The sequence below is a fragment of the Ostrea edulis genome, chromosome 5 (genome assembly GCF_947568905.1).
Source record: "Ostrea edulis chromosome 5, xbOstEdul1.1, whole genome shotgun sequence".
NCBI classification, from domain to species: Eukaryota; Metazoa; Mollusca; class Bivalvia; order Ostreida; family Ostreidae; genus Ostrea; species Ostrea edulis.
In genome coordinates this window covers 53,559,104-53,586,975 of record NC_079168.1, presented here as the reverse complement: position 1 = coordinate 53,586,975, position 27,872 = coordinate 53,559,104, and the positions used below count along the sequence as shown (strand labels likewise).

Genomic DNA, 27,872 nt, shown 5'->3' with positions numbered 1-27,872 from the left:
TTGTCATTAAACAATCAACTTTTAAAAGTCTTTTAGATCATGTATCCTATCGGTGTCCACTGGCCTATCGCCGTGCAGCGAGGCAATTTAAAAAAAAAAAAAAAAATTGACACCTTGATCGGGATCGACATTCAAGTAATATCCACATGTACGTGGCCGAGAAGTTGACAGATTGACTTGAGGAGAGTGAGAGACTGACTTACTGATTGAAAATCATTGAAGTGAAAGAATCGAATCCTTGGGTTCCGCAATTTTGTGCTTACAGCAACGATATAATTAATCAAGAGAGTAGCAATGGGCCATTAGTATCATTTGTCAGGTGAATTTACAATGAATAAAATACCAACATCTTGCATCTTCACTTTAAGTTCAATGTTATTTTTATCTTTTGAATCGCAATGACAAGAATAGCACATTCTTTTTCAGTTAAATCTCCTTGAACTTTAGAACAAGATCATAAGTATGATGGAAGAATCGTCTGACGAATCTACAGAAATAATTTCTAATGAGGAAGCTGAGTTGGCAAAGAAAATGCAGGAAAGTGAAGAACCTTTCAAATCACCAGCAGGTATATAAATTGTGCTTGTTTTTATTTCATATTTAGGACATGATAATCATTTATGAGCCCTAAACATTCTCATGAAACAAAATGCAGGGGGAAGAAAAAAGTAGGGTTGGTAGGTTGGATTTTTTTTTTTCATTTGCTATTTAGTGTATTTTCATTGGGTATTATTGTCAAAGTTTTACATAGTTTCAATTATATAAGAAAAATCCTCTGATGAAGAATCACTGGGCCAGAAAAGTTTACATTTTCATGAAAGCTTCCTGACTCAAGATTCAAGTTTATGAAAATTATGTCCCCTCTTGGGGTGGTTGGGACCACAATAGGGTTGATCCCTATTTTTTAGTTTTACATATAAGATACATATATAGGGGAAATCTTTAAATATTGGCCAAGGTGACACAGATGAACAATGTGGCCCATGGGTCTCTTGTTAGTTTTTAGCCTTGTACTTGCTATGCTGTACTTGCTACTTAGTGAATACATAAACTTATTGGTGTCAAGGTCAAACTGCATATTAATCTAATTCGAAAGTTTTTGTATGAGTATGATACCCGTTGCATTATGTTAAGCAGTGATGAGGCTGTCCCACTTGGTAGGGCCCTTGTTATAACTATGATAGGTTTTATATATATTTGGTTTAAATGTAATATTGATAAATGATAGGGATAACGTTGGGAAAGTGGATACCCCTGGGAATTAGAATCACTGTTTCACACAATTACAGTGTGCGAAATTAACCATGGACTGATAGACAATGTCTATAGAAAATTGGGTCGGTCTATAACAATCAAAATAGCTATAGACCAACTTGTCTATAGGAATTCTGAGTAAAAAACTTGTTTCCCGCCGCTTATTAAACATATATGAGAAGCAGGATCAGTTTCATATGTATTACGCTTATGTTTCTGTTCACCCCTAAGCTGTAATGAAATGTTCCACAATGTAATTACAAATTATTTGAATCAGATTATTCCATTTTCAACGGGGGGATCAATTTGATAATTACTTCAATGTACGTCATTTTCGTGCAAATTTGGAAAGTCCTTTTTGAACGATTAAAAATATGTGGAAGGTGCACGCCCTGGAACCTGGAATCAAATGGAAGGCGGTCAGTACAACAAGTTCCAGCAAGGCTAAAGTCGCAGAAAATTATGAGAAAACGAAATGTAGTAGAAGTGACTTAGATGAAGAATCAGACAGTGAAACTGAGTTGGAACAAAATGAAAAAGAAAACAAAATTCTAATTGAAAAGCTTGTGCATGAAATTGAAAAAGAATATAATCAAACTATGAACGAATTACCAAATCGAATATGTGTCTATTATTTATTTTTTAATAACGATGAATATTGCATGTTAAATTTCGGTCTATAGGAATTTGTTGTGGTCTATAGGAAATGAAATGACTATGGACTGAAAGTCTATAGGATTTTAAAGTTAGTTTTGCACACTGCCATTATGTTCTTCTTTATTCCAGAATTTGGTTCAACCTGGATATAAAAATTATGAAAATGAAAACAGCTTTGACTTTCACAAAGTTACATGTGTTTTCAGATTTTAGAAAGTTATGAGATTTGTAGATTTATTTCATCAGCACCCTTCAATAACTTGATCATAAGCTTAAAATGAAACTGCTATAAATGTAATGTTCAAGTGCATTGTGGATTCTTATGAAAAAGAACACCTTGTAAAGTTGGTCGTGAATGCAGTAAATATTATAAAAAATCCATTGAAACGAAACTACATACCTACTTCATGGAAACAATTAGAAATGTAGATGTGCAGATGAACTATCAATTTTTTAAAAAAAAAAGAGCAATCATACTGCCAGTCAGTAGTGCAAATTCTAACCAGAATCGAGCAGGGTGAAGGATTCTCTGAATTTCTTGGAAGATGAGGGTGCTTAAGTCAGTATACTGCTAGTTCCAAATCTTACCATTATTAGGTCACCTGAATTCATTCAGGTGACCTATTGCTATCTGTTTTTGTCCGTCGTCGTTCATCGTGCGACGTGCGTCGTTCGTTAACATTTGAACATTTTCAGCATCTTCTCTGAAACCCCTGAACCAATTTCAACCAATTTTGGCATATAGCATCTGTGGGTGGAGGGGAACAAAAATTGTGAAATTCGTGGTCCCTGCCCCCCTGGGGCCTGAGGGGTGGGGCAAAAACCATCAAAATGAGTGTAATTTTAAAAAATCTTCTTCTTTACTCCTGGATATCAAGAAGCCAAACTGTGGGCATAATTATAATGAGCGTTGAGCCCTCTACCAAAATTGTGAAATTCATGGCCCCTGGGGCAGGGGTTCTTGTGTTAGGGTGGGGCTCTATTGGTCATATAGTGAAAGTGTAGAAATTCTTTGAAAATCTTCTCTGTCTCTGGGTATTAAGTAGACAAACTAATAGCATGGTAATGATGAGCAAGGATGCCTCTTTATACCCCCCGCAACAAGTTGTGGGGGGGGTATACTGGAATCGGATTGTCTGTCTGTCCGTCCGTCTGTAGACGCAATGGTTTCCGGGCTCTAAAGCATTATCCTTTCCACCTACCGTCACCATATCATATATATGGACTACCCATGGAATGAAGATGTTCCCTATCGATTTTGGGGTCAAAAGGTCAAAGGTCAAGCACACTGGACATCGAAGTAGCAATATGGTTTCCGGGCTCTAAAGCGTTATCCTTTCCACCTACAGTCACCATATCAAACATATGGACTACCCATGGGATGAAGATGTTCCCTATTGATTTTGGGGTCAAAAGGTCAAAGGTCAAGCGCACTGGACATTGAAGTAGCAATATGGTTTCCGGGCTCTAAAGCGTTATCCTTTCCACCTACAGTCACCATATCATATATATGGACTACCCATGGGATGAAGATGTTCCCTATTGATTTTGGGGTCAAAAGGTCAAAGGTCATGCACACTGGACATCGAAGTAGCAACACTCAGAAAAGAGGTAGTTTATACCTATTACCAACACCCTTTGGGAGATTGGGGTAAGCGGGGGGTATTCTTAGTGAGCATTGCTCACAGTACCTCTTGTTAAAAATTGTGAAATTCATGGCCCCTGGATCAGGGGTTCTGTTGCTAGGGTGGGGCTCAAGTCATATAGTGAAAATGCATTATTTCTTTGAAAATCTTCTTCTCTGTCCTTGGGTATTAAGTAGACAAACCAATAGCATGGTTATGATGAGCAAGGATGCCTCTTTCAAAATTGTGAAATTCATGCCCCCTGGGTCAGGGGTTCTGGTATTAGGGTGGGGCCCTATTGATCATATAGTGAAAATGCATTTTATTTCTTTGAAAATCTTCTCCTCTGCTGCTGGGTATTAAGTAGACAAACTAATAGTATGATAATGATGATCAAGGATGCTTCTTTCAAAACTGAAATTTATGGCCCCTGGGTCAGGGGTTCTGGTGCAAAGGCGGGGCTGACCACATAGCTATTCAATGTTTCTTCCATCCAAAAGTAAAATTCTTATATTTAAACACAAACCTAATTCAAACATTGGAAGGTTGTTACATGATACTCAGGTGACCTATAAGGCCCCTGGGCCTCTTGTTAAAGTTTATTGTGCTATTGGTGGGAAAAATGGAAAATATTTTCCACAATCCTTGCATTAGACACGTGTTTAACATAACTATATACAGAGATAAATCTTTGTAAATGACTGTCAAGAATGTGAAGTATAACATTGCCATATTTTCCAGGTACACCTAGCACAAAGTTTACCCCAAGTGTGGCTGCTCCTTCTCCATTGCCGGAATTTATGAATAGCTATGGTGCCTCTCCATCAGTGCCAACATTGCAGGTACATTGTATACAGTAATTCAGTTATAACAGGTATTTTATATATCGTAATATATAGTTATAACAGGTATATTATATATCATAACCCACAGTTATAACAGTACATTATATATTGTATTCCAGTTATTTTGAGTGGTGTTAGGCCTAGTCATGGGAAATTATTAATGTTTTCATTATCAGTTATTGGAAATAATTGAAAACCACAATTGCTTAAAAACCAATGAAATCAATATTAAATATTCACAATAAGAATCAAGCATTTTTGATGATAAAAAAGGCAGTACCTGATTGTGGATTGTATGCATCACAGTCTGCTTTTTGTCATTTATCTGTAAAATGACTGCATGTCCTAATCACTGCACGATACTGTTGTACCGAGTGTAAATTTGTAATGTTACTTGTAATTGAATGCAATTATTAATAATAAGAATGGAAGGGCTTTTAGCAACAGGTTATTGATGATCAATGGTAATCAGAATATCACTAAAAGGTGTAAAATTTCATGGTTTGGCCAAGAAATACAATTTTTATGGAAATTAAAGTGGACAGTTACCTTTTATTCTGTTTTCTGAAATAGAAAAAAATAATTTTGCTAATTAGGCACATCAATTTATGAAGTAGTTTTACAGATTTTCAAGTGAAAAAGACTTATTTTACAAAAGTCTAAATTTTCTAACAAGAAATTGCAAGAGGTTAGTGATAAATTAAAGTGATAATTTTAAGAATTGCAAGTTTTCAAAGGGTGAACAGGTAACAGTAGATATGAACTCAATTAACATGTTAAGTATTTACATAAATTCAATATTCAATTTCTGAATAATGGTGATAAAGAAGGGGAAAAAATATAAATTTCATGGACGAGTAGCTATCAAATGTTTTAGTTTTCGTGATGTGAGTGGCTAAAATAATTTATATATTTTATAATTCTGATTTCCAAAGATGGATGTAGTGATTTTAACAAACTTGATTATAGATTGGTTTGGCCTTACTTGATCTTACTAGATATGAAACTTGGTATTTAACATAAAGTGATGAAACCAAAAGATATGAAATGTATGTCCCTAAAAAGCTATTTTTGTTTCATCCGTAGAATTCAAGAGAATCTTCACCAGTGTCTCCTCCACAAAGGTAAGTTCTAGCCATCATCATGAATCCTGCTATATTTTATATAAATTCATGTTGAAAAAATGTAAACATCAAAACTTTCAATTGCTCATCTTTTCAAATTTTGCTTTTTAACAGGGAAGTTCCTGCTTCTTTGTCTAATGTGCAGACAGCTAGTCCAACAGTCAAACCTAGCATAGCTAGTCCAACAGTCCAACCTAGCATAACTCCTCCAGGTAAAAATCCAGTATAGCTTCCCCAAGTAAAAACCTAGCATAGCTAGTCCAACAGTCAAACCCAACATAGCTAGTCCAACAGTCAAACCTAACATAGCTAGTCCAACAGTCAAACCTAGCATAGCTAGTCCAACAGTCAAACCTAGCATAGATAGTCCAACAGTCAAACCTAACATAGCTAGTCCAACAGTCAAACTTAACATAGCTAGTCCAACAGTCAAACCCAGCATAGCTAGTCCAACAGTCAAACCCAGCATAGCTAGTCCAACAGTCAAACCCAGCATAGCTAGTCCAACAGTCAAACCTAGCATAGCTAGTCCAACAGTCAAACCAAGCATAGCTCCTCCAAATAAAAACTCAACATAGCTAGTCCAACAGTCAAACCTAGCATAGCTAGTCCAACAATCAAACCTAGCATAGCTCCTCCTAGTAAAAACTCAACATAGCTAGTCCAACAGTCAAACCTAGCATAGCTAGTCCAACAGTCAAACCTAGCATAGCTAGTCCAACAGTCAAACCTAGCATAGCTAGTCCAACAGTCAAACCTAGCATAGCTAGTCCAACAGTCAAACCTAACATAGCTAGTCCAACAGTCAAACCTAGCATAGCTAGTCCAACAGTCAAACCTAACATAGCTAGTCCAACAGTCAAACCCAACTTAGCTAGTCCAACAGTCAAACCTAGCATAGCTAGTCCAACAGTCAAACCTAGCATAGCTCCTCCAAGTAAAAACTCAACATAGCTAGTCCAACAGTCAAACCTAGCATAGCTAGTCCAACAGTCAAATCTAGCATAGCTAGTCCAACAGTCAAACCTAAAATAGCTAGTCCAACAGTCAAACCCAACATAGCTAGTCCAACAGTCAAACCTAACATAGCTTGTCCAACAGTCAAACCTAGCATAGCTAGTCCAACAGTCAAACCTAGCATAGATAGTCCAACAGTCCAACCTAGCATAGCTCCTCCAAGTAAAAACTCAACATAGCTAGTCCAACAGTCAAACCTAGCATAGCTAGTCCAACAGTCAAACCCAGCATAGCTAGTCCAACAGTCAAACCTAGCATAGCTAGTCCAACAGTCAAACCTAGCATAGCTCCTCCTAGTAAAAACTCAACATAGCTAGTCCAACAGTCAAACCTAGCATAGCTAGTCCAACAGTCAAACCTAGCATAGCTCCTCCTAGTAAAAACTCAACATAGCTAGTCCAACAGTCAAACCTAGCATAGCTAGTCCAACAGTCAAACCTAGCATAGATAGTCCAACAGTCAAACCTAGCATAGCTAGTCCAACAGTCAAACCTAACATAGCTAGTCCAACAGTCAAACCCAACTTAGCTAGTCCAACAGTCAAACCTAGCATAGCTAGTCCAACAGTCAAACCTAGCATAGCTCCTCCAAGTAAAAACTCAACATAGCTAGTCCAACAGTCAAACCTAGCATAGCTAGTCCAACAGTCAAACCTAACATAGCTAGTCCAACAGTCAAACCTAGCATAGCTCCCCAGGTAAAAATCCAGTATAGCACCTCCAGGTAATAATCCACCATAACTCCTCCATGTAAAAACCCAGAATAGCTTCCCAATGTACAAGCCAAACATAGCTCCCCCACTCAATTGAGTTAAGGCGTCCCATACAAAAATAAAGTAAAATGCATACATAAAATAGTCTTAAATGTTTTATATATGGATGATATTTAATGAAAAATATCTGAGAACGAATCAACATTTAAACCGATACCTAGTAGGCTTCCATACATTTTCATCGAGACATGTTTATTATCACGAGACTATCATGTGACATTATATATTTAGAACCAACAAAAATGATTGTAATAATCATGAAAGTGCAACAATATCGGTTATATGCATGACGGCCCTTTTTATATTGAAAAAGAAAGCTTACTTTACATTAACGGAAAAGTCTTGGGAGCAAGTTCTCCGATAAAAGGAGGGAAGTTTAAAATGCATCTAATGCAACATGCTTTTTAATTTTCAAGAGTATGCAAGAGATCATCTGATGCGGAAAGGAGTTTCTTTTTGTGTCAGAAGTTTTTCCCAACACTTTTCTGATATATCAATGTAATAAGAATATAATTATACAAACTTCAAACCCCAGCGTACACTGTACATTGTTGCACTTTTACATTTACTGCAGCTGGTTGCAATAATTATGTAAATTAAACGCAGCGATAATTGGAATCAGAAGATAAAGGGGCAATTTCAAGGTAACAATATAAAATGAATATCACCTTCGTGCAAACTATACAATTGTGTATATGATAAATGGCAAGTGATTTGATATGAAAAAGAAATAATATACAATTCATATGCAGGACTCGAAATCAACATATGCCCGTCAGTCTGTGACTGGTTAAAAGTCTGGCGGACTGACATACATTTGTTACAGTCAATCCGATGGGACTGGTCAATTTTCTAAAACGTCATTCTGGAAAATATTCTTATGAATCTTAAATGTGCATTTGGCATTCCTCTGTAGATATCAGGCGTACCCGATTAGTAAATATAAATCTCACATAAGTATTACAATATTGTCTGAGGCATATTGAGTTGAATTACATATTTAATTTTAATAACATTAACAAATTTTTTATTTATTTCTGGAAAATTCTGGTGGACTGGTAAATTTTCTGCGGACTGGTTGAAATTATACCCCGTCAGTCAGACTGGACTGATGACATAAAAAGTTAGTTTCAAGCCCTGATATGATAAGCATTTGACAAGAAATTTTTCATGTATATTGCTTATCACTTGATAAAAGTAGTAAATAACGACATACTATTATGACCACGATACAACCATAAGAACTTGTAAGTTGTGACATACTTTCTTTATTGTGACCTCATATGGTGCGAAGCGCACCGAGGTACATTTATATACAGCACTGTAATTGTTCTTGGGAAGCCTAAACTGAACTGAGCAGGTAAAAATCCAGCATAGCCCCCCCAGATCAAAATCCAGCATAGCTCCCCCAGGTCAAAATCCACCGTAACTCCCCCAGGTCAAAATCCACAATAACTCCCCAAGGTCAAAACCCAACATAGCTCTCCAAGGTCAAAACCCAGCATAACTCCCCAAGGTCAAAACCCAGCATAACTCCCCATGGTCAAAACCCAGCATAGCTCTTAAGGTCAAAATCCAGCATAGCTCCCCAAGGTCAAAATCCAGCATAGCTCTCCTCAGTCAAAATCCAGCATAGCTCCCCCAGGTCAAAATCTACAACTCCCCAGGGTCAAAACCCAACATAGATTCCCAGAGTAAAAATCCAGCAAAGCTCTCCAAGTTCAAAATCCAGCATAGCTCTCCAGCGTTAAACCTCAGCATAGCTCGCCTAGGTCAAAATCCACCATAGCTCCCCTCAATCAAAATCCACCATTACTCCCCATTGTCAAAACCCAGCATAGCTCCCCAAGGTGAAAATCTAGCATAGCTTCCCAAGGTCAAAATCCATCATAGTTCCCAAAGACCAAAATCCAGCATAGTTCCCAATGACCAAAATCCAGCAAAGCACCCTTGAGTAAAAACTTGGCACAGCTTCCCCAGGTAAAAAAAAAAAAGCAGCATAGCTCCCTTAGGTTAAAACCCAGAATAACTCCTTCAATTAGATACCCAGCATAGCTTTCCCAGGTATAGACCCAGCACAGCTCCATCAGGTAAATACCCAGCTTAGCTCCCTCAGGTATATGCCCAGCATAGCCCCCCCCCCCTCTTTTTAGGAAAATAGTATGTCATCCCAAGGTATTAGATAGCAACATGACTCCTTTTGTTAAAAAAGGAGCAGCATTGAAATGTAGTAATCTCAGGTAAAAACCAAGCACAGCTCAACCACATTAAAAACAACATAGCTCACTCATATACATGTATATTAAAAGGGAAAAAAAATATTTGTCTCCCGAGGTAAAAACAAAACCAAAAAAGAAGCAACATATCTCTTCAAAGTGAAAAAACAAAAAGTGTCTTTCTCAAAAACAAACTGTATACATGTGCATTTGGATGATAGTCTTCCATTTCGCAAAATGATTATTTTACATATGAGCCACCTTACATATATGTTTATTGTTAGTGGAAACCATAGGTCTCTGTGACACTGGAAATAACATACATATGTACATTGTAAATCTATACAAGTTTTCAGTCATATTACAAACATGCTGTTAGTAAACTGTGTTTACTTTAGTTGTTTTAATTCTTTACTTCTTTAATCATCATATAGCTCCAATAGAGACCCCCAGGGAAGCCAGTTCTCAAATCCCGGTCCCAGTCGAGATGATTCCAGAGTACTCCAGAAGTCCAAGTAACCAGGGAGGAGGGTTATTCTCGTGGATAGGAGGAAGTAACATTGTCAACAAAATGGTGGAGAAAACTAAGGTGAGAATTTATAATTTCCTGCATTCTTTTCAGTATGTAGCCATATTTATGTTAAAATGTTGGTAGCTATATATATATGTTGAAATGTTGGAAGACATTATTTTTATGTAATGTTGAAAATTTTAAAATGTAAATTCTGTATAGGAGACATTGACATACAGGAAAAGTATCCATAAAAGCATTGTTTGTAAAAAGAAGGAAAGTCACACTTGTTTGTTGTTTTTTTTTACCCAGAGTTCCATGGAGAGCATGATTACAACTCTTGATCCTGGGATGAAAGAGGTCATCAGTAAGAAAAACTCAGAAATCTGTAGTTCAGACAATACGTGGTTTTTGCTCACCTGAGCTGAGAGCTAAAGGGAACTTTTCTGATCACATTTTGTCCAGCATCTGTCTGCTAACCGCAAACTGTCAACATTTTAGACTTCTTCTCCAGAACCAGTGCGCCATTTTCAACCAAACTTTCCATAAAGTATCCTTGGGTGAAGGAGATTCAATTTTGTTCAAAGGAAAATCCATGCCCTCTTTAAGAGGAAATAGTTAAGAAATAGTGAAAATTGGTGGGGTATTTAAAAATCTCCAGAACCACTGGGCTAAGAGATGAAAATTATTTTAAGCATCCTCAGTTTATAGTGCTGACTAAAGTTTGTTCAAATCATGACCCTGGGCATAGGATGTTGCCACAATGGGGATCAAAGTGTTACATGGGAATTTATTGGGGAAAATCTTTCAAAATTTTCTCAAAAACAGCAGGGCCAGGATTAGTTATATCAATATGCAAGCATCCTTAGGTAGTTCAGATTCAAGTTCGTTCAAATCATGGCCCCCGATGGTAGGGTTGGGCCACAATGGGGAAACAGCAGGGACATGATTAGTCATATTAAAATGTAAGCAACCTCAGGTAGTGCAGACTCAAGTTTTTAGCTTACCAGAGCTAAAAGCTCAAGTGAGGTTTTCTGATCAAAGTTTTCTGACATAGTATAGATTTTAAATTGTTCAAATTGTGGTCCCCCAGGGTAGGATGGGGCCACAATAGGGGGATCAAAGTTTTACATGGGAATATATAGGGGAAAGTATTAAAAACAATAGGGCCATGATTAGAGGTGTTAATATGAAAGCATCTGCAGATAGTGCAGATTCAAATTTGTTTGAATCAAATCCAAGGCCCTTGGATGGGGACACAATAAGGGATTAAAGTTTGACATGGGAATATACAGGGGAAAATCTTCTCCACAACCACAATAGAATCATTAATTTGAAAAAAAATTGCAATATGTGTGGATTAAATTTATTCTTTTCAATATTATGGACCCTGGTTGAGCTAATATTGGGGATCAAATTTTACATAATGTTTATACATAAGAAACAAAACTTTCGTCTCCATAATATCAAGGCCTTATGTTTGTCATATTGATATTGAAGCATCCCCATGTTGTGTGGACTCAGAGACCCCGTAGTTAGGGTGGGACCACAATTTTTTCATGGGAATAGAGGAGAAATATTTTTTTCTAAATCTTCTGAAGAATAGCAGAACTAAGGTTGCCCAGGTGAGCGTTGTGGCTTATAGGCATCTTGTTTCAAACTAAAAATATATTATGAAATCACTCTAACTAACAGGCCAACAAATTACATAATAGTGCAACATGTCAAATTTAGAATTGTACTTACACCGACCTGGTTTGTTTTAATCCCAGGAACTGGTGGTGATATCTATGTAGTGGTGACGTCAGAGAAAGAGAATAAAGTCGGGGCAATCCGAGAGGCATTTCAGACTGTGTTTGGCAAGGCTATTGTCAGAGGAATGGTATGTGTTCAAACGCAAAGCATTGTTTATTGTGACTTGTATTATTTAAATACTATAGCCGTATTTATTTCCACAGTCATAATTTCGTGGATTATCATTTTTTGATATAGTTCGTGGGTACGAAAATCTACTGAGTTGCATATGATTTATATGAAAATAGCTTATATACATGTACCTTTTAAGTCTGCTGATATGAAATTATGCAGACTTTATGTGACCGCAGACATGGCGGAAATAAGTACTGCACATAAAAATGTGTGTTTACAGTATAAAGAAAGTGTAATGTTGTAAGTGTTCTAATTACTGAGACACGGGGAGAGGTGTGTTCTTACTCATGTGGCAAAATCTTTTCCCACTTAATTGGCATACGATCATATAGTAATCAACCAACATGAGAAAAATAGGGGTGTCTGAACATTGAATTAAATGTAGTGAGAAATTGGGGTGTATAGTACAGTAAACAAAATTCAGTATATTAGTTTTTATACGCCTGTCATTAGACGGAACGTATTATGTTATGGCGCTGTCCATGTGTCAGTCTGCTTGACTGGCTGTCTGTCCATCCGACGTCATGTTTTTCTGACTTTTTTCTGTAACAGATGCATGTACGACTTTGAAATTTGGTCACAATTTCTCCCTCAAGAAGTGTTAGAGTGAGTTTACATATGATTTCAGCTGGATTGGTCCGTCATTGGCATACTTTAGGGCTATAAGTAGGTCAAACAGTTTTCCAGACTTTTCTGTGTTAGAGATACAGATATTGCCTTGAAATTTACACATAAGCTTCCTCTCGAGGGTATACAAGTTCAGGTTACATTTCAGCTGGATTGGTCCATCCGTCCATGACCTACATCAGGACTAAATGTAGGTCAAACAGTTTTCCGTGCTTTTTATTTATTATGGGTACAGATATTGCCCTGATATTTAGACACAGGGTTCCTCTTGGAGTAATACACGTTCAGTTTGCGCTTCATCTGATTGGTCTGTCCTTGACCTACGTTTGGGCTAAAAATAGGTCAAACAGTTTTCCAGGCTTTTTTTCAGTACAAATACAGATATTGCACTGAAATTTAGTCACAGGCTTCCTCTTGGAGGAATACAAGTTCAGTTCGAATTTCAGCTGGATTGGTCCATCCTTGTTCTACTTTTGGGCTAATAATAGGTCAAACAGTTTTCCGGGCTTTTTAGCTCACCTGAACCGAAGGTTCAAGTGAGCTATTCTGATCACATTTTGTCCGGTGTCTGTCTGTCTGTCTGTTCGTAAACTTTTCACATTTTCGACTTCTTCTCCAGAACCACTGGGCCAATTTCAACCTAACTTGGCCAAAAGCATCCTTGGGTGAAGGGCTTTCAAGTTTGTTCAAATGAAGGGCCATGTCCCTTTCAAAGGGGAGATAATCACAAAAATGCAAAAATAGGGTGGGGTCATTCAAAAATCTTCTTCTCAAGAACCACTGGGCCAGAAGAGCTGAAATTTACCTGAAAGCTTCCTGACATATTGCAGATTCAAGTTTGTTCAAATCATGGCCCCCGGTGGTAGGATGGGGCCACAAGGGGGGATCAAAGTTTTACATACAAATATATAGGGAAAAACTTTAAAAATCTTCTTCTCAAGAACCACTAAGCCAGAAAAGCTGAGATTTACATGAAAGCTTCCTGACATAATGCAGATTCAATTTTGTTCAAATCATGGGCCCCGGGGGTTGGATGGGGCCACAATAGGGGATCAAAGTTTTACATACAAATATATAGGAAAAATCTTTAAAAATCTTCTTCTCAAGAACCACTGAGTCAGAAAAGCTGATTTTTACATGAAAACTTTCTGACATAGTGCAGATTCAAGTTTGTTCAAATCATGGCCCCCGGGGGTAGGATGGGGCCACAAGTGGGGGGGGGGGGTTCAAAGTTTTACATACAAATATAGGAAAAAGCTTTAAAAATCTTCTTCTCAAGAACCATTGGGCCAAAGAAATTTACATGAAAGCTTTCTGACATAGTGTAGATTCAAGTTTGCAAAGGGTAGTTTGGACCATAATAGGGACTAAGGTTTTACATGCAAATATATATGGAAAGTCTTCAGATATGGGCCAAGGTGACTCAGGTGAGCGATGTGGCCCATGGGCCTCTTGTTTTTTTCATTACGGATACAGATATTGCCCAGATATTTAGTCAAAGGTTTCCTCTCAGAGGAATACAAGCTCAGTTTGCATTTCAGCTGGATTGTTCCATCCTTGACCTACTTTTGGGCTAAAAATAGGTCAAACAGTTTTCCCAGGCTTTTTTTTTTTTTCATTACGGATACAGATATTGCACTGATATTTAGTCAAAGGCTTCCTAACATAGGAATACAAGTGCAGTTAGCATGTCAGCTGGATTAGTGCAATATGACCTACTTTAGGGGTAGAAGTAGGTCAAACAGTTTTCCAGATTTTTTTTTCGGTGTGGTCACAGGTATTGCTCGGAAATTTGTCACAACCTCCCTCTCAGAGAAATACATAATCAGTTCACATTTCAACTTCATTGGTACAGCATGACCTACTTTAGGGATAAAAGTAGATCAAATGGTTTCCTGGACTTTTAATCATCATAGATAGATATTGCACCGACATTTTGTCACAACCTCCCTCTCAGAGAAATACATAATCATTTCATGTCAGATGGATTGGTGCACCATGACCCACTTTCCAGGTTGAAGTTCACTGTCTGACGAGCGTATATTGTACCGTTTGTGGTACTCTTGTTGAATTGTAAATCATCATTCAATTGATTTCTGGTCTTGCAGGAAAGCAGTTCAACAACTGCAACCCAACCTGTTGGTTATACATGTGGTTTAAAAGGTGCTGAGGAGAGGATCCAAAATCTTCGGGAAAAGGGAAATTTACCAGAAGGACAACCAATTGTGTCAGTGGAAGGATTCATTGTCGAATTACTCCCAGACAGGTGAGATTTGTCAGTGGAAGGATTCATTGTCGAATTACTCCCAGACAGGTGAGATTTCATCCAGAGATTTCCTTTATAATTTGGAAGTGCAGTGATATTACTTTGGTAAAATTGAAAAGCAATGGTAGGTGTTGAAATTTAAAAAATATCTTTACCTTATGTTCTAAGACATCATCGCTGGGAGAGGCCAGGGATCAAAATTATACTTGACAGCTACTGGCTAGGGCCCAGTTGCACAAGAGGCCCATAGGCCACATTGCTCACCCTGGCCATGCTGGTGTTTAGCTGTTGTGATGTTTTGAGATTTTTTTCAATCTTTATTCCTATGAAAAATTTTGACCTAATAGTGTGGCCCCAACCTAGTCCCAAAGGGCCACAACATAACCATGATACAAAGTCATAAGGTCAAAAATCCTGGCAAGAAATGTAAGGTCTTGCCATAAGGAATCTATATACAAAATATGATTTAGTGTGGGCCTGCTACTCTTGAACAGAATTTGTTTTAATCAATTTCCTTTATAAAACTTCGACTTCCTATTGTGGTCCCACCCTACAACTGGGGTCCTTGAATTGAAAAAGCTTAAAATTACCTGAAGATGCTTGCATATTGATATGACTAATCATGGCCCCGTTATTCTTGAGAAAGATTATTTTAAAAGATGTTTCACTATGTATTCTTGTATAAAACTTTGATCCCCTTTTGTGGTCCCACTCTACCCTGGTGTGTTTCTTTCAGATTTCCCTTCCTTTCCCCAGAATAAATCTTGTTCTTAAACAAAATCAACTTTGACCTTGAGATCAAATGTCAAGGTCATAAAGAGGTCATGAATGTACATGACACATAGTCTCATGGTGATACACCCATGTCTCATGGTATGACTATGTCAAAACCCTATAATCAATTTTGACCTTGAGGTCAAAGTTAAAGGTCATATAGAGGTCATGAAGGTACTCGACCCATCGTCTCATGGTGATACACTCAAGTGTCAAATATGATATGCCTATGTCAAAGAACAAAGAAGGCATGGCCCTGACACGAATCCATTGTAAAAACCTTTAATTTTGACCTTGAGGTCAAGGTCATATGGAGGTCATGAAGGTACATGACACATCGTCTCATGGTGATACACTCATGTGTCAAATATGGTATGCCTATGTCAAAGAACAAAGAAGTTATGGCCCGGACACGAATCTGCACAGACGGACAGACAGACAGTGATTCCTATATACCCACCCCCCCGAACTTCGTTCGGGGGGTATAATTATAGTTGTTGATATATATTTCTTTTTGAGTACAGATGGTATGAGATGAGTTGCTTGATTCTACAAGATCCTGCTCATAGGATTGAACTCCGAGCATTTTCACAACCAGCTGCCATCCCAGCTGAATACATTCTCCAAGCCCAGGACAGGACACCATCAGATTACCCCCTACGTTGGGCTGGACTGGCAGTTTCAATTGGTCAAATTGTGGAAGAGTCCATGCCTCACATTGGTCGATCTGACTGGCAGGCAGCACTGACTGGTGTCAGTAGACGTGAATCTCTGACTTTGGCAGCTAAGACTCTGGCTTATATGTATAAGCAGAGACTGCCCTGCCCTGCTGTATGAATATTATACATCTATTTTTATTTATGTCATTTCGATACCATTTGCTCTTTGTCATCTGTAGAAACCAGTTACTTGCACACAAATGATTTACGCAGATCAGTCTTTAGAATCATGCACGTGATTGATTCTTGACTAAACAAATATATTGCTTTGCTTCCATAAAAATTTGTTCTTCAACAATATTCTTCATGGAATTATTTTATGCAGTGTTTTGATAAATGTAAAATTCAATACTAGTTACCTACAGTGTATATACATGTACATTACCAAATCTAGTTCCATGTAAATTTTATGTTACATATGGGAATTTAAGTCTGGTTTGTTTGAAGTTTAACAGACAAGGTTTTTTTTTTTATATTTTGAGGGCATTTAGTTAAACAAGTATGATGTTCATGTACTTGGATTTATTATGTACACATTTTTCCCTCACCTTATATTAACCCAAGACCACAATGGCAGACAGGGGCCCAAAGGCAGATATTGGTTGAGGGTTGATATGGAAAAGGGTATGTTTTATTATGCTATATTACATACTTGGTAGTAACATACAAAACAAAACAGGAAGAAAAGATGAAGAATAAAGGGACATGGACACAATTTTGGTACAAAAAAATATTTAGATATTTCATTGATATTATGATAGTATTTGATTCGTGTAAAACATAGCATCAAACTTACATTTCAAAAACTGATGAAAAGATGCATTTGAGACATCAAAACTTTTTCTGTTCAATACAAGGCACAACCCCTATTTATGTTAACATGTCACATGACTCAACCATCAGTTGATGGCTTTGGTGAAAAAAGGCTTTTATAAGTAAAATTTTATGTTCTCCCTTATTTGTGCTTGTACCCGGAATTGATTTATCATTAACATGTCAAAATGCTTTAGTGCTTTTGACATACTTTTTAGAAATCTTGATGTTTCCTGGATAGCAGGTTGACCAAAACGATCTGGGGATCCGGATTTTATGTAAATACAAAGTATATCCAGTGTAAAAATATTTTTAATCCAATTTTTCATGAAAGATCTTTATTTTGTATAACAAGATATTGTCAATTTCATATCGATCAAAAATCATGTCCATGCCCCTCTAACATTACATGTATATCAATGTGTTATCTAAAAAATTGTTATTTGTCAGACGAAAATTTGTTTTCAAATGTAAACATGCAGCTTGAAAATTTCAAATGCTATCATTGATTTGAATTTAATGAAATAACTTCAGTGAACAGCAAAGTTTGAAACAGAAACTCCAAAAGGGGTGCATTACGGTTCCAAAATGAACACATATTGCACATGCAAGGAACCTGTATTTATTACCAAGTATGAAAATTGAAAAAACTATTCTTGACATCGCTGAAAATAGTGAAAAATTATCAATAAATCTTTCAAAGATGAATGGTGTGTATTATCATTAATGTTGTGACGAAAGTGATCTTTCCAAAATACAGATTTGAGCATTTACTATATGTAGTACTATATACACATTCATGTACCTTTAATGTAGCTCTGACATAGAATTTTGAAAGAAAGTATATATGGAATACAAGGGCCCTATCACTCGATATTCAAAAGATATGAGTATGGTAGAAATTTTGGTCAAACTCCAAGGTGAAGGTCACAAGGTCGAAGATCAAGTATGAAATTTAAGGCCTTACCATAAAGAATCTATTTGCACATTATGAAGCCCTACCTTGAATAGTTCAGCAGATACTGAATAGGTAATTTTTCTTAAAAGTAAGTCAAACTTCATGGTCAAAAGGTTAAAAACTTTGGTACCAAAAATAGGTCTTGTCAGAGGGAATGTACATGTGAAATACAAGAGTCATTTGAAGTTAAGAGCAAGGTTAAAGTTTCGGACACTGGACAAAACAATATATGCCCCCAGTTATGGTCATGGAGGCATAAAAAACTTGATTCCCCACAACTTGGGAACATTTGCATATGATTTAGTGTAGCCCTGCTAATCTTGAAAGGGATTTGTTATCATTAATGTTTGGTATATTCCCATGTAAAACTTTGATCTATTGAGGCCCCATCATACCCCTGAATTGAATAAACTTGAATTTGAACTACCTGATGATATTTGCATCTAAATATGACTAATCATATCATCCCATGATTTGAACAAACTTAAATCTACTCTTATGTCAGGAAGCTTTCATGTAAATTTCAACTTTGCTAGACTAGTGGTTCTCGAGAAGAACATTTTTAAAGATTTCCACTATATTTACATTAAAATGTTGATTCCTCAATGTGGCCCCACCCTAGTGGGGTGGGTGGGGGGGAGAGATTTGAACAAATCTGAATTTGCAAAATTTTTCTGGCCCAGTGGTTCTTGAAAAGATGATTTTTAAATGACCCCCACCTTATTTTTTTACTTTTCTTGATTATCTCCCCTTGAAGACCCTTCATTTGAACATACTTGAATCCCCTTTAAACAAGGATGATACGTGCAAAGTCAGATTGAAACTGGCTCAGTGGTTCTGGAGAATATGATGAAAATGTGAAAAATTTATAGACAGATTATAGTTCTGGAGGATAAGATGAAAAGGAAAAATTTACAGATGGATGGCAAACAAAAGCCAATTTATAAAACTTTCAGCTCAAATGAGCTTTGAATCCTCCAAAAAGAGGTTGAAATGTTTTCTCTACTTTTTAGAAATATTGTCCTCCATGCAACTGACTGGAAGATATTCAACATTCCAGTATCGCTCCAATGCACTAGTGCAAGTGAATGCTGGCAATACAGCAACATTTGTTGGGTTTTTTAAAAAGATATTTTATTCAATATATATACAGCATGCTCAAGTATTGAAGCATGGTTGTCTGGGAAATGCAGTAAACATATCTGATATATTGAAAATATCCCCAACCTACATGTATCAAAATCCAGAAATCACATTGATTGGGATCATAATGCCTCTGACCATTATATATTTCCTACAATTTGATTTAAAGAATTTGGTCAAATAAGATTCACAAATTTTAATGCATTATTTCAAATTGGCAGTATACTTGCAAGTATCCTTCAAGCATTTGGCATGAAGAAAAAAAATGTAAGGAGAAAAGGATATAAGTTTTTATCACCTTATCATTAATCTAAAATTTGCACTTGGAAAAATTTGAACTATCATTCTACAGCACAAATGATATTAAAATGAATATTGTAGACGTGATAGCATTGACACTTTTTAAACGTATTGTATTTATGTCCCATCATTGCATGGACACAACTCTGGGATATGTTATTATAGTACACACACACTTGTGGGCAACTGGTAGACCCAGCACACTACATATCCAACAACTGATGATCTACCGATGGTAATTTCCTCAAAATCCAGCACTGTATATCCAACAACTGATGATCTGGCGATGGTAATTTCCTCAAAATCCATACTTCGCCTGAGTCTGTTTCCTTGTTGCTCGGTTCTGTGACCATTCATTCTTTAATTCTATCTCGCGTTCCTGTGCCTGAAAATTGAGAAAAATTATTACTCGTATTTTGCTGACTGACTGATGAAGAATAATGGCAGACAGTCTGAGGAGTAAGAAACCACTGTAAGAACCATTGCAGTTACAATGCATGATGATATGTTTCATTACAGCTTAAGAAGCGGGTACAGTTTCATCTGGCCCAGAAAATGGATGATTTCAGTAGGAGTCCCAAAATCTGGCATTCAAATAAGTGCCATATAGGCAAACCTAAACTATGTTTAATTTGATCCAAAATTGCTTTGTGTTCTATAACAGGAGCGTGAAGTTGGCATAAAAATGCCAAAATCAATGAAAAAATTCATAAATTCAAGGGTTTTCCTTTCAGAAAAGATATAGCCCATGCATCAAGCAAATTCATATTCAAGTACATTTTTCATCTTCTATTAACACATATATACATATATATATTAATTTGATTAAGCTCAACAGATGGGCACACCTTTTCCTAAGCAATAAACTTGATGAAATTTAACAGTTATCAAGCTCTTTTTAAAATGAAAGAAAGCAGAGGTGAGCAAGCTCACATACCCCACGCTCCAACATTGCTTGCCAATGCCTCACATAATGAATGGTAATGCTATGCATTACTGCAAGAACAGGACAGACGGGCTCAAAATTTTAAGTTCAATAGTGTAGTGTTAAATCTAAAGCAAACTAGCATGGTGCCACGCCATGCCCTTTTTTTCTCTATAATTTTTTTTAAAATATTTGTTAATATAAACAATTGTTCTTTATTTCACAAGGTTGATTGAAAAGTTTAAAATCAAGGCAGCAGGTATAAACTTTTAAATGATCATTCTATTACTATCATAATATGATACAATAAAAGTGCCCCGAAATTGTCTTGATGCGACGAAAAGTGCCCTTTTGAACATATGATATGTATGCCCTATCTAAATCCTAGATTTAATACTATAGTGGCTTAACTCCCACAAAAATTATTGAATCAGAATTTTCTGGGAATATGCATATCTACACAGTGTGTCCTTATTAACTACAAAGTTTAACAAAATTCTGTTGAGCAGTCTCAGAGGAGTTGCGCTGACAACAGGACTATGGGTTCGAAATTCTAAGTTCAAAAGGAGCATAATTCCCACAAAAATTATTGAATCAGAATTTTTTGGGAATATGCACATCTACATAGTGTGTCCTTAGTAACTACAAAGTTTCACGAAATTCTGTTGAGCGGTCTCAAGAAGAGTTGCGTTGACAAAAAAAGGGGGACTGACAGACGGGTCAAAAACATACCTTTCGCAACTTCCTTGCATGGAGTATAAAAAGGTAGGGAAAAGTCTTATTTATGATGTAATAATGCTATCAAATGTAAGTAATATTAACTTTGATTTAGTTGATATAGTATACTTCGCATATATTTAAATTACTTAAAACACAGATCAAGCTTTATTCCAAACACATTTAAAACAGAAATTTTTGGTACTTTTTTATGTAAACAATCGTACCTTGTTCTTTTAAACCATTAATGCTATAATTCATGAACTATTGACCTTAACAATTGATATTACCACATTAAATAGTGTTGTATCATGATCCAACATCACCTCATATTATTAGATGTTGCAGATGCAATGCATAATGATACACACGACTTTTTGTACTAGACCACTCGAATCTCTGAAAGACATGCTTTAAAAACTCGTATAACTGACAAATTCATGAAATTTGAGCCTGGTCTAGATCTTGCATGTTGTTATGAATGCTTTTGACCAGGTATAAGTACATTTTTATTTAGTTATTAAAGGTGTATTATCTGTAATTTTGTCACCAAAAATTGAATTCAATGAAAATTGTTCTATATTATATATATATATATATTAGTAATAACACCAGTATTCAATTATTTCAAACAATTTTTAACCTCATAACAGGCACATGAATATGCAAATTTGGTAATTAAATAATTATTGTCTTGCAAGACAATAATTCTTCCTTATTTATTTCTTTACTATCTAACATAGTTTTATTAGGTTTCTCTTGTTTTTGTACAAAATAAATGTTTTTATTTTATATTAGTCATTAATATATATTCCTATGACATTGAGATTTTTAGGGAAAAAATGGTAAATTGTCATCACTTTCACAGCTAATGCCCCTTTAAATGAACATGACTAAGATTATACCTGATGAGCTATGTGAACATGCTGATACTTGAATAAGATTATACCTGATGAGCTATGTGAACAAGCTGATACATGAATAAGATTATACCTGATGAGCTATGTGAATATGCCAATACTTGAATAAGAATATACCTGATGAGCTATGTGAACATGCTATACCTGATGAGCTATGTGAACAAGCTGATACTTGAATAAGATTATACCTGATGAGCTATGTGAATATGCTGATACTTGACTAAGATTATACCTGATGAGCTATGTGAACATGCTGATACTTGAATAAGATTATACCTGATGAGCTAGGTAAGTGATTTGGTGTTTGCGTTTCTGTTGAGATGTGGGTCCATCTCCCTTTTTGTGTGACATCCGGACAGGCTGTTCTTCCGTCATGGATTTGTGTACGTCTACAGTACTGATGAAATCATCAGCATTGACATCCACAATGTTGATGGATTCTTTTCCTCTTTGTTTTTTACCTTGCATCTTTAGAAACTGAAATGACCACATTATAAATTTATATATATAAATATATATATATTAACTAGAGAGATCCATGACGTGTTACAGGCAAATTACAATACAAATTACAATACAAATTACAATACAAAATACAATACAAATTACAATACAAATTACAATACAAAATACAATACAAATTGCAATTGCAATACAAATTACAATACAAATTGCAATTGAAATACAAATTACAATACATTCACAAGGAATATTCAGATCATTCACGTAAAGGCGAAGGTACTCCTCAGACATTCAAGATATACAGTGAATACAACAGACATACATGTATGAAGAACAATGGGATCCCTAAATAGTCTGTGTTGCTTTGTTTCACATGACATACAAATATGGGGAAAAAAAATTCTTGAAGGTTTTTCCCCCCCAAAATGCAGTGCTAAACTCTGCTATATACATCACTTATTTCATACGACCTTATTTTTGCAAAGACACAATGATCTCCTTATTCATGTGAGACATAACTTTCGCAAATCATTATTTATTTCTCAAGTCTTCTACATCTAAGAGTTTATTCGCAAGAACCAAACTTTTGCAAATGTCAGACGAGTCTTGCAAAACTGTGCATGGAGACTTTTCATGAAAAAATGTGATCATACCCTCATGTATTTTTGAAAATGAAATTGATTTCTTAATCCTCATTGCCTCACCTCATCACTCTGTAGCAGCTGTTGGAACTCTTCCTCCCCAGTATGAACGGTTGGAGCACTGCGTCTCTACAGACAAAACAAACACAAAATCTGTTTAAAGTACTATGCTCATGGCCATTTATACAGATCCATGCCCCCAGCCAAGCCCTTGATAGGAGGGGTTTGGCTTAAGTTATCAATTTGGCCTACTGACTCCTACCAATTTTTACAATTTCCTGAATAGCTTTTGAATATTAAAGATAGCTTGGTCCATCATTTGCCCATATGATTATTTCTTTACAATATTGAAAATTTAGAACAATTATCAGAAGTTGCAATCCAATTTAGAACATGTCAGAACACAAAAACAATGTAGATTGCAAAACAAAATATCCCTTCATTAGAACATCACCATTCATGTTATTACCAAGTCCCTGCAATTTCTCCACTAATTAAGGGATGGTGATACATATACAATGAAACCTGTCTAATCTGAGTTGATCTAGGTGACAATAATTTTGTCAGAATAAACAGTGTAAAAAACAATGAGAATGAAAATAAGGGTCGGAATGTCCAATGAAACGGATTGCTCAGGTGTCAGACTAATTTTCAATGAATAAAAATCTAAATATGGAATATTTTGCATTCTGTTAAGTATCTTGCATAAATAAAATAAATGAATGTTTATTCGGTATATACATACATACAAACATATGAACCTGAATACCAAGAATAACCCACGAAGCCTACAGTGTACTTTCTTCTCTGTCATCAAAATTTCATTAGTGTGGTGACACAAATTCTTAATTGGGCTTATTAGTTATTAGAATGGTCAATCAAGGAACACACACACAATTTCTCCAAGAGAACTATGATAATAATTTAACTTGATTATACTTGAAACAATCTTCATACAGCACATTCACTGTCATTGTCATGTTTACATCAATAATGAAGCCTGCAAGTGACGCACTGCTATCAGCCATAATGACATTGTCACAAGCTGGGTATGTACTACCCTTGACCTCATTAAATGCAAGCTCTTTTAGTAATCAATTAGAATGTGTCAATAAAATAAAATAACAAGCATAAAGAGGAGCACATTTATATCTACATGTAATTTTAGATTGTAAAGTTTTTTAATTGTTACAATGTATAATGATCTGTCAGATCAATAATGCCCTCGCATACCTATGTCCTAAAAGGTGACAATGTTCTTTAGAAAGTTCTAATGGTGGACTTTTGTGAGTATGAATTTAAAACCTCAGTGTAATCAATAATTCATATATACCATGTTAAAATGTACAAAATCTATATGCATTTCAATGAAATTCTAAAATTACATCCCTACAAAATTGTAAAATTTTGACAATCCCCCATAAATTTGATTCCACGGTATTAAAATATATTAATGGAATGCAAAACTGTATATACTGCTACTAATACTAAGTACATTTAACTAACCTCAATTTCATCATCTTTATCAAATTGTTCTGTGGAGGAAGATGTGTCTGTAGGGGCTGGTCCAGCTCCATAAGACGGATACATATCCTGAACAGACGCCTTAAACTGTAAAGGTGCATTTTGTGAATCTACATCTTTCCTAAACATTGAATTTCCTGTAAGGTTCTGTGACACATGAACCGTAGGTCTTGAGGCCTCGGAGACAAAGTTTTTATCAAGATCAGAATTAGCTGCAATAGGTGGTGGCAGTGATAGTTTCTTGGATGAAAAACCAGGCACAGTGGATGTTTTACTGTCTCCCGAGTCCAAAGAAAAGAAACTGGAGGGTTGATCCTCTCCCTCACTGTCACTGTCATGTAGAGCTGGCTTAGGGGGGCCCACCACTTCCTTGGATGAACTGGCCTTTGCCTTGACAGGTGCTGGCTTTTTGGTCAGCGTGTGAGGAATTAATGTCCTGTTTGTTTCTTTGATGGCAGCATGTACTGGTGGTGGCAATAAAGCAAACAGTCCACTCTTACCCTGAAATAAACATGTTCCATTCCTTGTATAAGAAGACACTATCAAAAAATCCTAATTTTATTCTCGATAGAAACAAAACCGTTAATCTGTTAAGAGGTACGACCACTCCTCTTATAAACTCTTTTGATAATAAAAGAGATTTCTGCATTGGTCATGTATTTTTATGCATTTTGAATGCAAGATTTTTGCAAGACTTGCATTGCCAAAATGTTACTCCATTCTTGTGAAAAAACTGTTCAAAATACACTATAGCCAACAACAAATATGGATTTTAAAATATCATTATGTATAAACCAAGTTTATCTGTTGATGATCTTACCTTACGACTGTTACTTGTTTTAGCATGTTTATTGGGGGGTTCTTCATCATCAGAATCCTGCAACAAAAAGTCATATGCATAATATCAAAATGGGGGGGAAAATTCTCAGTTTTACAGTGAGTCACTAATCCTACTAGTGATGAAAATACATGAACCAAAAATATTTCTAAAATGCTACAGAAGATTATGAGTCCTACTGGATTCAGAGCTGGAATAGTAATCCTGACAGGCTGTCTGGATTTTTTTGGAGGTGGCTTTGGAGCATCTGCTAGCTCTGCTGGCTTGGGTTTCACCTCTTCTTCTAATTCATCCGTTTCAGGTATTCCCTTTACAGCAGGTTTATATTTAGGTTCCGGTAAAGCTAAAACACACATACAGCAAATATCAAACTTTCATCATGATGAAATAAAGAATTTATAAGATATAAATATTCATATTCAGAATTTAGTTCAATAGCTTAAAAATAAAAATCCTTAAAAAAATAAATAAAGAGACTGAAAACTATTTTCAAATCATTCCATAATATGAATAATTAATCTTAATAATGAAAATATCCAACAAACAAAAATCAACAATTCAAACAAATATTATAGGGAAAAAAATTACAAAAATTGAAACCTGAAAATTATATGTACAAAAACTGGTGATATATACATGTACAAATTTTGCTAGAGTTGTTGTTTGAAACATTGTGAATGCGAGATTCTATATTTACAATCACAATATAGCATTTTATTATCAAAATTGAACAGACATGATGTATATATTATAGACTCGATATGCATCAATGTATACATTATTACATTTAAAGGGGAATTTTTTAAAAATAGTTTTAGGGGGCATTTTGGTCACTTCTGGGGGCATTTTTGTATTTCTGGGTACCCCCATTTTTACTCCATTACTTACTGTCAGTCACATCTCTATTCTTACATTATGCATAATTCAACAGGTCAATAAACATGAAACATAATTTAAATTATTATTGGAACACTTAATGTACATGTATTTAAAAGTGGCTTGAAATTCTTAAGAAAATATATTGAAGGCCAGTATTAAAACCTTTAACAAGCAGGTGGGTAGTTATAATTAGAATCTGGTTTTAAACTGGAAAATAAAACTACCAGTATGTTACTATATGTATGTCAAACAACTGGGAAAATCATGGAGTACCGACAAGATTTCAAATGGCTTGGCCTACTGTTTACAGTCAATCTGACAAAGCAAAACAACATGGATTTCATGGATGACGGAGAGGTTTCTTAATTAGGAATATATACAATGACACTGACCAGTGTTTTACAATAAAGCGTTATGTAATGTGGACAGATGAACCATAAAAATATTTTGAAGCTGAGTCGCCGGAGGGGTGGGGTGTGGGGAGTCACCCCCTTGAAAGTTGTAAATTTTTTCTCTGAAGAGAACAACTTTTATGATACTACATTGTAGTGCCTGGTGTCCAGATAAATTCCAATTCAGAGTAAGACGGTACGCAGAATAATAAATTGTAGTACCCCTCAGTTTATCATTTAAGACTGCGTCGTCTGCGTAGTCTTCATTTCTGACATCGTTGTCAGATTCAGAATCGGATATTTCTCCATTTTTTGCACGTTGGGATTCCTCTTTCGGGAGTTGAACAGGTTGTACCACATCTGTTCCGTTATCCTTTTGTGTGTCATCTTCTATGTCACTATCCTCACTATCATCACTGGCACAATAAGCAACAAGAGACATTCTAGATCTACATAAGTATGATATCGCGATAAAATATGACTGAAAACAATAAATCTGAAAAATATAGAATTTGATGAACATCGAGCCCGATGCTCTCTCTCTCTCTCTCTCTCTCTCTCTCTCTCACCTACAGGACATCCTCACCATGTGTAGAAGAGAATACACACACATATTATTCTAAAGGCAAAAATGTTCTATGTTAGGTAAAGTTTATCATACTCTCTTTCGAATAATGAAAAAAAAAAAGGTTTTTGAGAGAGAATATATATATATTTTTTATCTACATCTTTCACTTTTTTTTTTCTTTTTTTTTGGTCCTCATAGTGCAATTCTGTCCTCACAACTTCTGTCGGCATAATCATGTTATTCGCTCCGCGGGGCGAATTAGTTTAACATGTTTGGTTTATACGTGTTAACTATTGACTTTTTACTTTTTATAATCATGCTATTTATTCCGTTTAAAAAAGCAAAAATCGTTCATTCACATTTACGGAATAAATGCTATAATCAAGTACGTAGAATATATGCTAATTCACTTCACGGAGCGAATAACATGATGATGCCCTTCTGTCCATTGGTTGA

At 35.8% G+C, this 27,872-nt stretch overlaps 2 protein-coding genes across 2 annotated transcripts; one reads left to right on the top strand and one right to left on the bottom strand.

Annotated features, from left to right (window-relative positions):
* Positions 1–133: 133 nt before the first annotated feature.
* On the top strand, positions 134–17,857 carry LOC125649709 (protein PRRC1-A-like). Its single transcript, XM_048877420.2, has 10 exons — positions 134–319; positions 427–568; positions 4,278–4,378; positions 5,468–5,505; positions 5,620–5,717; positions 9,945–10,099; positions 10,334–10,388; positions 11,794–11,903; positions 14,686–14,843; positions 16,142–17,857. The coding sequence occupies exons 2-10, from the start codon at positions 463–465 to the stop codon at positions 16,452–16,454; spliced, it is 1,134 nt and encodes a 377-aa protein (XP_048733377.1). The 5' UTR covers positions 134–319; positions 427–462; the 3' UTR covers positions 16,455–17,857.
* Positions 17,858–19,215: 1,358 nt separating this feature from the next.
* On the bottom strand, positions 19,216–27,384 carry LOC125649704 (proline-rich protein PRCC-like). The gene is made up of 7 exons (XM_048877412.2): positions 27,071–27,384; positions 25,757–25,920; positions 25,560–25,616; positions 24,722–25,240; positions 23,279–23,344; positions 22,389–22,589; positions 19,216–19,935 (listed from the first exon to the last, which is right to left on the bottom strand). Exons 1-7 carry the CDS (start codon positions 27,369–27,371, stop codon positions 19,849–19,851), a joined length of 1,395 nt encoding a protein of 464 aa, XP_048733369.2. The 5' UTR covers positions 27,372–27,384; the 3' UTR covers positions 19,216–19,848.
* Positions 27,385–27,872: the final 488 nt, after the last annotated feature.